At 41.5% G+C, this 14,217-nt stretch overlaps 1 protein-coding gene across 3 annotated transcripts in view; it reads right to left on the bottom strand.

Annotated features, from left to right (window-relative positions):
* HAS2 (hyaluronan synthase 2) overlaps nt 1-14,217 on the bottom strand; it is a 55,238-nt gene that overhangs the window by 13,237 nt on the left and 27,784 nt on the right. For all 3 annotated transcript variants that reach the window (XM_072774359.1, XM_072774360.1, XM_072774358.1), the window contains one exon: nt 3,026-3,652. In XM_072774359.1, coding sequence (XP_072630460.1) covers nt 3,026-3,652 — 627 coding nt within the window. The remainder of the gene's footprint in view (nt 1-3,025; nt 3,653-14,217) is intronic.

Here is a 14,217-nt window from a genome sequence, read left to right on the forward strand (position 1 = left end):
AAAATGCTTTGATTCAAAATTCAGAAAATCTTCCCTATTCTCCCCTTCGTTTCTCAATTCCTTCTTTTCTCACTTCATTACTGATGTTTTCCTACATTCTTTACCTCTGAAAGCAGCCTCTAGCACCCCGGGTGAATTTGCTACCTTCTGCTTTCTCTTAGACTAAAGCGTCCCTCTACATTCTAGAGCAGTGTTGATTATCTGGATGGCTTTAGGCTGAGACAGTAGTCGGTCAAGAAGACTAGAGGTGAAAACAGAGAGGCGGAGGGACAGGCAGCAGAGCCTCGCTCTGGTGGAGAGCAGAGGGAACCAACCGAGAGAGCCCAGGTGTGTGTGTAGAAAGGTTACCCTTGAGATGGGAAGTGAACTTGGGTACCTTTGCAACTGTAAACAAGAACAGAAAAGAAGAATCCTGACAGCATTCAGAAGCAGGACTTTTGATTTTCTCTTGTTAGGAGGCAGACTCATGCATGAGCAGTTGGGGAGGACTCTGGATGGGTGCTCGGAGAGTGGTGAAGGCATGAAATAATAGGTCATGAGAGCAACAAGCAAGACATCTACTCGACATCGGGTGGAAAGAGGGCTAACCAGTGCCCAAGAGCCTGGAGGAAACCAATCGTCTTGGCCATGTCCGCACAGCTAAGCAGTGTCTTCAGCCATAACACGAATGATGGGAAAAGGGGATTTGGGAGGAGCAGCCTTAAAAAAAGAAAAGCAAGCATGTGAGCAGATGGTCCTGTTTCTGCCCAGCCCTTATTTTCTCTTGTGTATGAGCACCCAAACTTTACTTCCTACTTTCTGTAGGCAATCGGCTCTCCACATTCAGTCACTTGTAATGTTTAGTAGCCAACATCCTTTGACCCCTCTCCGTCTTTCTGTGGCTTCTGCTTTGTAATGCTCAGACCCTGGGTCAGTCAGAATGGATGGTGAGAATGCACTGATTTGAGCCTTATGACATTTCCATTTTTATAGGGCGCACATGGTTAAGTATCGGGGAGCCGATGAATGCCAGAAGTTTTTCTACCCTAGTGTGAGTGCTTGGAATGGGCTAAAAATTCCAGCAGGATTCAGAGTGGGTCTATACCTGAAGTCCTCAGCCCTGATGGAAGGCGAGTTCTCAAGCCTGATTTGGGCTCCAGCAAGGAGGTTACTCTAACATTTCATAGTTTGTATTATTTTGCCCTGGTCAGGCACAATGTCAGGTCGTCAAGGATACAAACAAAATTCAAAACAAGAATGATGGGAGAAAGAGATTTGGGAGGAATAGGCTTTAAAAAAAAAAAAAGAAAGAAAGAAAGAAAGAAAAGAAAAGAAAACCTTCACAATGACAATCTGATTAGAAATGACAAATGTAGCAATCGTTTTAATTAGAATTAAAGGCAAAATATCAAAACACGCTTCCTCATTTTAGGACCAGAGCCTCATTCTTCAAACCCTCTCTAGAAGTTCCCTGACCATCTCATCACTTCCTTTAAAAGGACTGCTTCATCCTCTATCTGGGCCTGAAGTTGCATTATGAAAACCCATAAAAATGTCCTGAGTTAACTAAAATTACCTCAACTGCGACGGTTCTAAAAATTAGGAGACTAGGAGAAACTTAGGAGTGAAACTCTATCAATTCCCTAGAAGAGATTAACACGCAGGTTGGTATCAACTGGAAAAAAATAATGCCTTGCGGGCCACCTGGGTGGCTTTGTGGTTGAGCATCTGCCTTTGGCTCAGGTCATGATCCTGGGGTCCTGGGATCGAGTCCTGCATCAGGCTCCCCATATGGAGCCTACTTCTCCCTCTACCTATGTCTCTGCCTCTCTCTGTCTGTAATGAATAAATAAATACAATCTTTTTTTTAAAAATGCCTCAAAACTCTTCAGATATTAACCAAAATTAACCCCATGGTCCTCACAAACCCCTTGTGAGATTGGTTTACTCTATGCAGGAAACTCTATGCAAGGGAGGTGGTCCTGCTCGAGGTCACCCAGCTAGCAATACTTGGACTCTGCAGCCACTGCCCATTGGCATCCTATTACACAAAGCATGTCATCCCACTGGGCATGACTTTGCGGGAATAAAAGTCCCTAAAGTATATGATAGGTCTTCTGAAAAGAAGCATTTCACCTATGTGAGGACAGGGAGGGTGTCCCAATGGATTTTCTTAAATCAGAGACATGTCTCCCTTTTCCAAATCATCATGGCCAAAACCCAACTAAAGTATCTGCAGGAAAATTGCAACCAGCAAACTCACAGGGACGCTACTAACATTCTAAAGAAAGCTTCTACTAAGAGGGGAGAAGCCCCAGGGCCAGCAGTCAGGGAATTAATGACAGACACAGCCTGTCTCATTTTCATGAGACCAAACACCATCACAAATGCTTTCAAAGGTCAAGTGCAGTGAGTGAGGTAATGCTGTTTGGGGAGTGAAATAAACATTACTTCGCTTTTGCTCTGGGAAGGGTTTTTTGTGTGTGTGTGTTTGTTTTTCTCCCTTTTTTGTTTTCCTTTTCTTTCTGTCTTTCAGTTTTGAATTCCTTCGCCTTTTAAATCAAAATTGTTCTCACCACCCCCATTTTGCCCAGTCTCTGTGAAAAACGTTTTATAGCCATCTCTCGAGCCTGCAGATTTTCTCAAGACCCTTCTGCTCGGCAGACACTATTTTCTTACAAGGCTGGAGATTTTAAGACTGTGGAAAATGACGTTGGATTTGACTTGGCAGAAGCAAGGGGGCAGAGAAGGTAAGGGAGGGGGGCAGAGAAGGAAGGAAGGGTCTCCTGTTCAAAATAATCTTGATTTCCAACCAATAACACTGGAGAAGTTAAGCATTTTCGTAGATAGTCTTAACAGTTACACAAGATTTTTTTTTTTTCCCTCCCTTTCAAAATGTGCTTTCAACAGTCATGCTGTTTTCAAAAGAACTGAAAGGAGTACTGTGTTCAGAGGGACAAGGATGGGCTATAGCATATGCCTGCAGAGATACAAAAGCTGCTTTATTTAAATGTATGTTTGCCCTGGCAGGAATTCGGAAACCTACCTGTACATAATCCACACTTCGTCCCAGTGCTCTGAAGGCCGTGTACATGACTTCTCTTTTTCCACCCCATTTTTGCATGATGCAAATACTTTTGTTGGACAAGACCAACTGGGTGACATGTTGCGAGCTTTCTTTATGTGACTCATCCGTCTCACCAGGACCTTTCTCGTGGAAGTTGTTCTTCCAGATATAAGTGGCTGATTTGTCCCTGCCCATGACTTCGCTAAAGATGTCCATCATATAAAGGTCATCTTCCGAGTTCCCATCTATGACCATGACAACTTTAATCCCAGGGTAGGTTAGCCTCTTCACAGATTGCAAACATTTTCGTAAGTAGTCTGGATCTTCTTGATAGGCAGCGATGCAAAGAGCAACAGTCTTGTTCAATTTGATGGGTGTTTCTAGGGATTTCTTCATTTTTCGATGCTCCAAAAAGGCAAACAGGCTTTGGATGATGAGGTGTGATGCTAAAAAGGCACCATACAGTCCAAAAGAGAAGTAGTAATTATCTGTTTGGATAAATTGGTAGCCAACAATGTAAGCAGCTGTGATTCCAAGGAGGAGAGACACTCCAAAAAGTGTGGTTCCAATTATTCTCAGGATGCATAGAAACCTCTCACAATGCATCTGTAATATAATCAAAGGATACTCTTGGTTAGCCACTCCGGTCCCGTACTTGTTATAAACATGGTATCATGGGGAGTATTGGACGAGAAGCACTTGGGAGCTCCAACCTCACTTTTTCACTTAACCAGTTGTGTGACTTTCTATACCTCAGGTTTGCTCATTTGCAAAATAGATGCCTATTTTGGATCTATCTATTTAGGTTGCCCTTCTGGTACACCTCAGAGGGCTGTTTCAAGAATCAAATGAGATGATGGTGACAAGGTGGTACTGAAAACCATAATGTGTTAAACAAATACATGCAAGTATTATTTTAGATACGTTAGATCATTTACCTAAGGATGCACTCTATGGAGGTGGTCATAGCTAGGTGTAGAACCTAAACATCCTAGTGAGCAAGGCATTCTTCCTACACCATGTTACTCCAAACCCCCCAATACTGACCAGTGAATCCAATCCAAACCCCTCAGCTCACATCCTTTCCATGCAGCCAGCTGAGGTTGGAGATCAGGATATCTGGATTCTAGTACTAACTCTTCCAACAACTAGCTGTGTGACCTTGAGAAAGCCACTTTACCCCTCTGAGCCTCAGGGTTTTTTAATCTATTAAAAGAGGGAGTTTAGACTCCAAATCTCTGTTGACATTAAAAGTTCTTCATGCCTGGGGATCCTGCACATACATCTATCAAGCCCTGGTAATTCTGATTTGCATTCCTTTGTTCAGAAGTCTCTTTCCTCCATCCACCAGCACTAACACCAGATGGTTAAATCCTGGGGATCAGAGAGCTTACTGTAACAGAGTAAGCACACAATAAATGTTTATAGAAATGATTCATAAGTTAAGGAAGAAATAGCACCATGCTTAATTTCAACAGGTAAATTTCCCATCCTCTCGAAGCTCTAATACATTATACCGGAGACACATTTCAGCTTTTAATAACAGCCAGTTGTGTGCTCCTCCCTATAGTTTGTGTGTGTCCTGAATAAGGTTTCAAACATCCAGAGTATAGGAGGACAATTTCTTTTTTCTTTTTTTTTCTTTTTCTTTTTTTTTTTTTTTTATATTTCCTAAAGTATCTCCAAAGCTGAATGCATTAGAGTTACCTGGTAGACTTGTTATTTTGTTTTTCTTTTGGGTTCCCTGGACCCAGGGCCAGTGTGTGGTGGAAAGGTTTCCCAGACATCCAACAAACAATTGTGGGTGTCCCACAATTTAACTCAATCCTGACACCATCTACCTAATAGTATCAGACTCCAGGGTTTAGTCCTACAAGACTGCTTCCCATCTCCCCAACTTCAGTCCCAAGCCCAGGTTGTGACCTATACATCATCTGACCCACCAGTTATAGATCAGAGGTTCACAAGCCCCACCCACCTTGTGTTTGATTAGTTTGCTAGAGTGGCTCACAAACTCAGGAAACCTGTCTGCTCACTAGATTACTGATTTATTATAAAAAGGACCTAACCCAGGAGCAGCCAGATAAAAGATCTGGGGAAAGGGCACAGAGCTTCCATGCCTCTCCAAGAGCACCACTTTTCTCAAATCTCGGTGTGTTCACCAACCCAGAAGCCCTCTCAACTCTCTTCTGTGTTTTAATTTAACTCAATCTCTAGCCCCACTCAGCTCCCCAGAGGTTTGGGGGTGGGACTAGATGCTCCAATCCTCTAATCAAACGGTTGGCTCCATTGGCAACCAGTCTTCACCCTTACTTTGAAGGTCTTAAAGTCACTTAACAGAAGAAAAGACACCCGTGTCTCACTTCAATGTACCAAGGGTTTTAGAAGCTCTGCCCTGAGCAAGATGAAGACCAAATATGTATTTCTTATTATAAGTCACAATAAGAACTTTTCACACAAAGCTTATTTTCTTCCTCTTTCAATAATGAACTATAATGAAGGACACAGTTGGCATAAATGCAGTGTCCCGATCTTCAATCATTCACACTGACTTCAGGGTTTTCATCCTATCTATGTATAATTAATACTTAACCTTATTCTTTAATTCAACCAGCTTTTGAAAGCTGAGTAAATCTACTCTAAGTGGAAACTTAAAGTAAGCAATTATCTCTGCACAGTCTCTTGCTGGATATGCTGTTTCTATTTTTCCGACTCTGACATTGACTTAAAATTGAATGTCCACGTAGCACCCAGTATGATGCTGGTTGTTACTCATTGTGTGGTCAACACATCGCTCAGATCCAAGAGGCACCATTCATATTCCACTGAGGTGGTCCTGAGTGGATATGCATTATGCTTTGGGGACCCTTTGCATGACTGGCTCATCAATCGTGCTTCCTCTCCTACGCACAGACTGCTTGACGTGGCTGGCCCTGGTGTTCCAGCTTTTGGAAACCCGAGATGGGCCACTTCCAATAAAGACTTGAGGGAGAGTCAGGAGCAATCTCTTTTCCTTCCACAGGCTTGATGCACATACCAACAAATTCCCCGGGGGGATTGCAGAACCCAAAGATAGAGGGATCTTGGTTTTTGAATTCCCACGTGGAAGGGAGCCAGCCACCAATCAGGAAGACCTGCCTTGGACACTGAGTTAGCAAGAAATAATTTCTGGGTGTGTGTGTGTGTTTTTTTTTTTTTTTTTTTTTACCCACTGTGAATTGAGTCTACCTCCCCCTCACTTATACAACCAGGGTAATGCAAAGCAGCCTGGTGACCAGGATTCCAGCTTGTGGACATTATTTTCCTTTGTTAAGTGGAGCTAATAGTATTTGTCAAGGACCTTCACAGAGCTGCAGTGAGGAGCCAAATCAAAGTGTTTCTTGAAAGGGTTTTACAAAACCAAAAGACACAATGCAGTTTGAAATATCGGCTAACAAGGAAGCTGAAACAACAGTACACAGATGCGGTCCCCTTCGCATCCTTCCATAGGACATCAGAGACTGATTAAGGTAATCACAACACAATGGAAAATTCACGGTGCTGGGGAACAGTGAAATGTTGAGTTTCCAGTGAAAGGCAAGAGAGCACAGCATCCCTTGTTAATTCAAACAGCTGACAGGATGCTGAAAACTCCCATCGGGCACTTTAACCAATGCCTAAAGGTGCGGGGAGCACCAGACTTGGAACTTGACGTTTCCAAGACGTGAGTCATTCTCACAAGAGTGAAAAATTTCAAGGAGACCAAAACGCTCTGCCAGGGAGAAGCTGAAGTGTGTGTTTCGCTTGTGTTTAAAATCACCAGAGCCAGCAAAAGAACTGCCTGCCATTCTTTTCCATTATTCACATTTTCCTTGCTTTTATCAGCACACGTGGACAAAGAGAGTGTGCACATAGCATCTGCTGGCCACAGCTGAAGTGGGAACACCCTCTTACATCATAGGAGTCTACAGAATGTCCCTTTGAAGCCTGGGAAAAGCTGCTAGTAAACCACAGCAACATGACTAAAATCGAACCTATTTCGGCGACGTATCAGATTGTTGCCTGGTATGACACAGGCGACATCTCTGGCCAGGCCAAAGGGCAAAAGGCACATTTCAGAGCCAGCTTTCCCGAGGGAATACATTGATCTCAAGGAGTGACACGCAGAGTGTTTCTTTATAATTTCCCCCAGGGCAATTTCAGAGATATGGGCACCATATGTGTGAGACTTTGGGAGACAATCCTCAATTCAGATTCTGTTTCATAAGCAAACTCTCCTTGTCAGACATATGGCTTGATTGTTAAATTGGGAAATATGGTTAGTTCCATCCTGGATCATAAGAGTCTACTGCTACATAGAAAGGGGATTTAGAAATCCACCTTCCAGTAGTATTTAAGACCTAAAACCTGGATTCTTTTTTTCTGCCCAAATCAAACTTTAATTGATTTTTAAGCTACTATTACACCTGATACTAATTATTCACTAACTACTAGTCTTCACGGAATTCTAAGCCAAACCAAATGTTTGAGAATACCTTAATGTACAATAATATAAGTCCCACAAAGTCAACAGATTTTTTAAAAATCTATTTTCACTCATGTGCCTCAAGGACATACAACACTGCCTGGCTTATGGGTGGTATTTAGTAAATATTTGCTGAGTGAATGGATGGGACTTTATGCATCCACATCATCCTTGGCATCACTATTATATCCACTAACATTCACCGTTCATTAGGTTCCTGGCACCTGGGCAAGCTCTGTCTGTTTTGTTGAGTAGCATGATCCTATTTAATCTTAACTTTAAATGGTAAATGTACTCTTAATCTCATGTTACAAATAACATTTACATAGGACGAGGAAACCAAGACTCTTAAGTATTCAAGTAACTTGTCCACAGTCACAAAATCAGGAGTAGAATCCACATGGTAGCATAATGCCAGATTAGAGTATTCTCAGTAAATATTTTCTGAATACATTTGAATCATCATGACAAAAGAGGCAGCATCCTTTTGTGTCTGGTTAATACAACATGTTGTGTGAGGACATGTTAGAAATGAACTTTCCTGCTACCATGGAAAATGGGGAATTGACACTCAGGTACAGATACGAGATCAGCCCACACTCAGGGAAGATTTCTGGGCTCATATACTTTTCTATGCAGATGCAGCCCAAAAGGGCATAGAATGACACTATCCCAGAGAAAACTAGTGGTTCCATCTATACAGTATCAGTTCTATTAATGCTTGCAGCCAAAATCCTGCTTTACCATAAGAAAGGCACTCCTGCCTTCGTTTTTCCACCTGTAGAGCAGATATAAGCCTTGCTGTTAGCTCACATACCCCAAGTACTTCTCTACAGGTCATTGGGTATCAGCCTTTTTTTTCCCCTTTGATGTCTTATTAACCAGAAAGCAATGTGGAATGAGCTAGAAGGACAGCTGCTCTCACAGCTTCTTAAAGTGGTCCTTCTGTTTGGAATCTGGGAGAAGAGAAGTGAATGCAAATTAGTCCTCAGCATCTGGGAAAGGCTACAGAGATTAGGGCCAAGTGAGATCTCTTCAGAGAGGTATTAGCTTACCACTCCCTTCTAAAATGATTCCTCCACCCTACCCTTTCTTCACTCCCTGTGATTCTCCCCAGACCCTGCTGGATTTTCTAACTAGTCCTATATATACTCTACAGCTACAGAGATTTCATGATCTCAACAAACTGTGTGTTCTTGTACCAAAAACAGGGTCTGGCACATAGTAGGCATGCAATAAAGACATTCTGAATAAATGAATTAGTCCTTTTGGACTCAGGCAGTCAATGCAGACAAAGAACAGACCCCTCTCCTATCTCTGCTGCAGGGTCAATGAATGTATGTTGAACCCTTAAGACTACTTACCCCTCTACCAGCAAGGTTTTTCTTTATTTTTAAAAAATTTCTTGCCCTTGGGATGTCTGGATGGCTCAGTGATTGAGCATCTGCCTTCAGCTCAGGTCATGATCCAAGGGTCCTGGGATCGAGTCCCACATCGGGCTCCCCACGGGGAGTCTGCTTTTCCCTCTGCCTGTGTCTCTGTCTCTCTCTGTGTCTCATGAATAAATAAAATCTTAAAAAAAAAAAATTTCTTGCCCAACTATCTAAATGTAATGGTTGTAGGGAGTACCAGGCCAGCTGTAGAAGATCTTTGGATAAGTCAGAAAAGGCAAGTGGCCTTCCAAAAGCATTTCCAGAAATTGCTCCAGTTACAATTTGAGGAACCTTATGAATCCAGAGGTCAAGTCTGGGACATGGAGGGTAATGAGGTAATCTCTTATCAACTTGAAATCTGGTACTCTTACAATATTTATTGTCTACTGATCCATATACTGTTTCGTGTTTGGATCTAATAACTCGGGTGTGTGTATACTTGCGGGTGCATGCATGCACACCTACACGTCTCTGGAATCAAACTGAATTGGGATAGATTCCTGGCTCTTTCTTTTAATGGTGCGGTCTCACTGAACAAGTTACATAATACTTGACATCTTCAGTTTCTTCATCTAAGATAAAATGGAAATCATCATGTTGATTCCACAAGACAGATTTTTAAAATTAAGAGAGAGGGGATGCCTGGGTGGCTCAGTGGTTGAGCATCTGCCTTTGGCTCAGGGAGTGGTCCTGGAGTCCCGGGATCAAGTCCCGCATCGGACTCTCTGCATGGAGCCTGCTTCTCCCTCTGCCTGTGTCTCTGCCTCTCTCTGTGGGTCTCTCATGAATGAATGAATGAATGAATGAATGAATGAATGAATAAAGTCTTTTAAAAAAAAGAGCATGGTGTTTCTAAATAAACAAATAAATAAAATTAAAAGAGAACTCACAAGTATCTAAATAAAGTACCAACAGTTAGAGCTCAGTGATGTTCACTCTCTGCCACTTGTTGCCCTCCTGCTAATCAGTCAGACTCTCCTTCCCTTAATAAGGGATAATCGTGGCATAGTGAGCATAGCTGGGCTGGGAAGAAATGGATTCAAGCCCAAGCTCTGCCTTATATTAGATATCTGACAAACTGAGTGTTCCTGTGAATGAGCCATGTGTCCTTAGACAATCAGTATCTCTGAACTTCAAATTTGGGGGATTAGGGTTGAAACTTCATTAATTGTCATATCATAACCACCCATAGCTGAGTATCTATCAGGATGAATGTATGTTGCAATGTGGGCATGCTCTTCACCTGAAGGAGGAATACAAAGAGTAATAAATTCCTCTCGGTATCTACTCCCTGAGCCTCATTTCCTCATCTGCTAAATAGAAATACAACCTCTTGGCGGGCTTCCTGTAAGTAGGCAAGGAATATATATATTTATCTCAGGTTCAATGGGATACTAACAGCTTCAATGTCTTAAGGTAAAGAGAGAGTAACTTAACTGATGGAGTGCACTTGTTCCTCTTCCTTATTATATCCTAAAATCCACTGAAGACTAGGTTGCTGTCTTTTGAACTGGTAGCCAATATTTAGACACACAAAGACCAAATGGAGATACGTAAAGGACATTTACTTAGCGAATGCATTGCTCAAAATCACATCTCATAAATAGCAGACCTGGTTCGAGAACACAGGTTTTCTTTACCCCGAACTTGTATCTACAGATCAAATCATATGTAGAATGATTAGAATTAAGAATATTAACTTAGGTGACACTAGCAAGGATCCTGGAAACCTGCCTCTTGGTGATATAAGACATACTCTGCTTGTAGGCATTTGCTTGCTAAGAATAAGTTACGAAGGTATGATGAGCAAAGGTAGAAAGAAGAGGTTCCCAAATTTTGATGTACATCCACATTACTGGGGCATCTGTAAAATCTACTCCTGGGTGCCTCTTGAAACATTCTGGGTTAATTGGTTGGTATAGGGTGGCTACAGAGCATCAGTAGTTTTCAAATCTCCTTATGCGATTCTCATTGCAACAAAGTGTGGCAATCACTGGGTTAAAGTCTAAGAAAACTTCAATGATTTATTTGCATTGACACACATACACATCCCTCCTGTGTATCGTTGCTACTGTTCTTGACCAGAAATCCGAGGTAAAAGTACCCAAAGAAAGCCTCTCAACAGTCTTCACATTATAGCACATTACCCTCTGGGACATATTAGAGCACATGACCCTCAGCTTGTCCCCTTCTGACCTCCTCTCCTTCTCTGGCTTTGAAGTTGGCCTTTGTCTTACCAGTCCCACTGCATTGATCCTAGCAGAGACCCTGGAGCCAAGCTTGCAAGGTTAGGCTTGAGGCCTGTCAAAGGCCTTGTCACCCCAGCTGTGTCTGGATCCAGATCTCTGGGTTTCAGATTTCTCTTCATTTGTACCATCAGTATTAATTACTCCTAGGATGCCAATTCCCCCAACTGCCCTATCGGTTCCTGAATTTCACCATCACAAACTTCATCCTAAAGTTCAGCATGGCAAAGGAGAAAGTTTGCAAAAAGCCCTGGCATAGAATCTTTGCTCTCTATGCTCCTCCTCCACTGGCTCTTGGGCACTATCTTTATAGGTCAAAACCCCATGTAGCCATATGCACCACAAATGCCAAGTCTTCTCATGAAATCTTTTCTGATCTCTCTCAGATGTGATTTCTTCTCAGTTTAAGCCCCCATAAAACTTGACTAGGCCAGCTGCAGCATGGTCTAGGTCCAAGGCAAGATATTCAAAAATTATTAGACTAAATTCCATCCACATTCCTCACTAAACACTGTGACTTTGATTCAGTTGCTTAATCTGAGGCAAGGTTCCTTTAATTACAAAATTTTCTTTATAGAGGGTTGGAATTAGATATAATGTATATTAAGTATCTAACTCAGTGCCTGATACATATTAGACATGTGATAAACAGTAGCTATTTTACTTTTTTATGGACCCTATTATATTTTGCCCTACACTATAGTTATTTATAAAGACTTCTTCGAGTATATTTTTTGTATGACAAATTCCATTAAAATGTGAACTGCATCTTATTTTTTAAAAATTTGCAGTAAAAATAATGAATTTAAGAGACATTCTTTTGGAACTATTTTATTAAAGTCAAAAAAAAATTTAAGAGGGGTGCCTGGGTGCCTCAGTTAGTTAAGCATACATCTGGTTCCCTGCTTGGTGGGGATCCTGCTTCTTTCTCTCCCCCTGCCCCCACCCCACGCTGCTCCTGCTCCTGCTTGCTCTCTCTCAAATAAATAAAATCTTAAAAAATATATTTAAGAGTGTAACTTCATTATATTTATTTTGACTCTAATATCAACAACATTTTCATAGGTTATGAGGGGTACCTGGCTGGCTCAGTCCGTAGATCATGCCATTCTTGATCTCAGGGTCTTGAGTTCAAGCCCTGCCCCCCATCTTTCCAACCCCCCCCCAGGGGGGCATAACTTGGAAAGATAGACTGTGGACAGGACATATATATATATATATATATGTATGTATATATATAGTATATATAGATGTATAGTGGATACACTATATAGTATATACTACACATCTGTATACATTGTACACATCTGTATACATTTGTATACATTGATGACATTCAAAATATACTTGAATAATTTAAGGTATATTCAATGGGGTGACATTTATTCTATGCAGATTGCCGCTAGAGGGGAAAGGATTAAAACCAAGTTGGAGTGGAAATGATTTTTCTACAGGGAGCTATCTTCCCCCATTCAGCTGTCACATTAGCTGCCACTGGGTTGGTCCTTGCAGCCTCTTAGTGGGACACAACCTGGGTGAATTTGAATTTAAAAAAAAAAAAAACAAACAGGGACGCCTGGGTGGCTCAGTGGTTGAGCATCTGCCTTTATCTCAGGGAGTGATCCTGGCATCGTGGGATCAAGTCCCACATAGGGCTCTTTGCATGGAGCCTGCTTCTCCCTCTGCCTGTGTCTCTGCCTTTCTGTCTCTCTAATGAATAAATAAATAAATCTTAAAAAAAAAAAAAAAAAAAGAAAGAAAGAAAGAACCCAGAACCCAGAAGGGGACAGTGGAGTTTATGCTCTGTTCTCTAATTACATTAATTCATCACTCCCACATTATATAAAAGTCAGGAAGCTAATAATGGAATACTTGTTCTTAAATTGAAAAAAAAATGTAACCAGGTAAATAAGTTGTGGGGTAAAAGGTACAAAATAGGGAATACAATCAATGGTATTGCAATGCTGTATGATGAGGAGAGGTGAGTAGCTACACTGGTGGTGAGTACAGCATGAAGTTCGTACTTGTTGAATCACTATGTTGTATACCTAGAATTAACGTAACATTGTGTGTGAACTATAATTCAATTAAAGAAATGTAACACTGCAATACAACTTTGCCCAAGAGGACCCACACCTTATCCATAAAGGTTTTCCCCACAGTTCCAATAAGAGACACTAAATGAATCCGTGAACAGTCTGTGCTTTAAAATTTCAAGAAAAAAAATTTTAGGGGCACCTGGGTGGCTCAGTTGGTCAAGCATCTGCATTCAGCTCAGGTCATGATCTTAGGGGCCTAGGATGGAGCCCTGTGTGGGGCTCCCTGCTCAGTGATGGGAGGTCTGCTTCTCCCTCTACCCCTCCCCCACCCCAGCTTGTGCTCTCTCTCTCATAAATAAATAAATAAATAAATAAATAAATAAATAAATAAATAAATAAAATCTTTAAAAATTTTTGTTTTAAAAGACAACTGGTCCAGAAACCATGTATAAAAAAGTGTTTACGAGGGGGATCCCTGGGTGGTTCAGCGGTTTGACACCTGCCTTTGGCCCAGGGCATGAACCTGGAGTCCCGGGATCAAGTCCCACATTGGTCTCCCTGCATGGAGCCTGCTTCTCCCTCCTCCTGTCTCTGCCTCTCGCTTTCTAGGTCTATCATAAATAAATAAATAAATAAATAAATAAATAAATAAATAAATAAATATCTTTAAAAAAAGTGTTTACAAGATTCAAAACTATGAGGCTATTCTATAAACCTAACAAAAACAATTAGTTTCAATCTGACTACTTACTGGTGAGTTTCTGACTCATTTGTTGCTCTATCCCTGTGTTCCAGGAAGGCAGCTACTACATCTTTGCTTTGTGGAGAGTGACATTCAAATCTGCTGCTAATCGTCAGATTTAAGACCTTAATTTTTGGAAGCTGCATAACTTCTTCTGGTAAAGTAAGGAGTTAGGTACACCTGGGTGGCTCAGCAGTTCCGTGCCTG

This window comes from Canis lupus, chromosome 14 (genome assembly GCF_048164855.1).
Source record: "Canis lupus baileyi chromosome 14, mCanLup2.hap1, whole genome shotgun sequence".
NCBI classification, from domain to species: domain Eukaryota; kingdom Metazoa; phylum Chordata; class Mammalia; order Carnivora; family Canidae; genus Canis; species Canis lupus.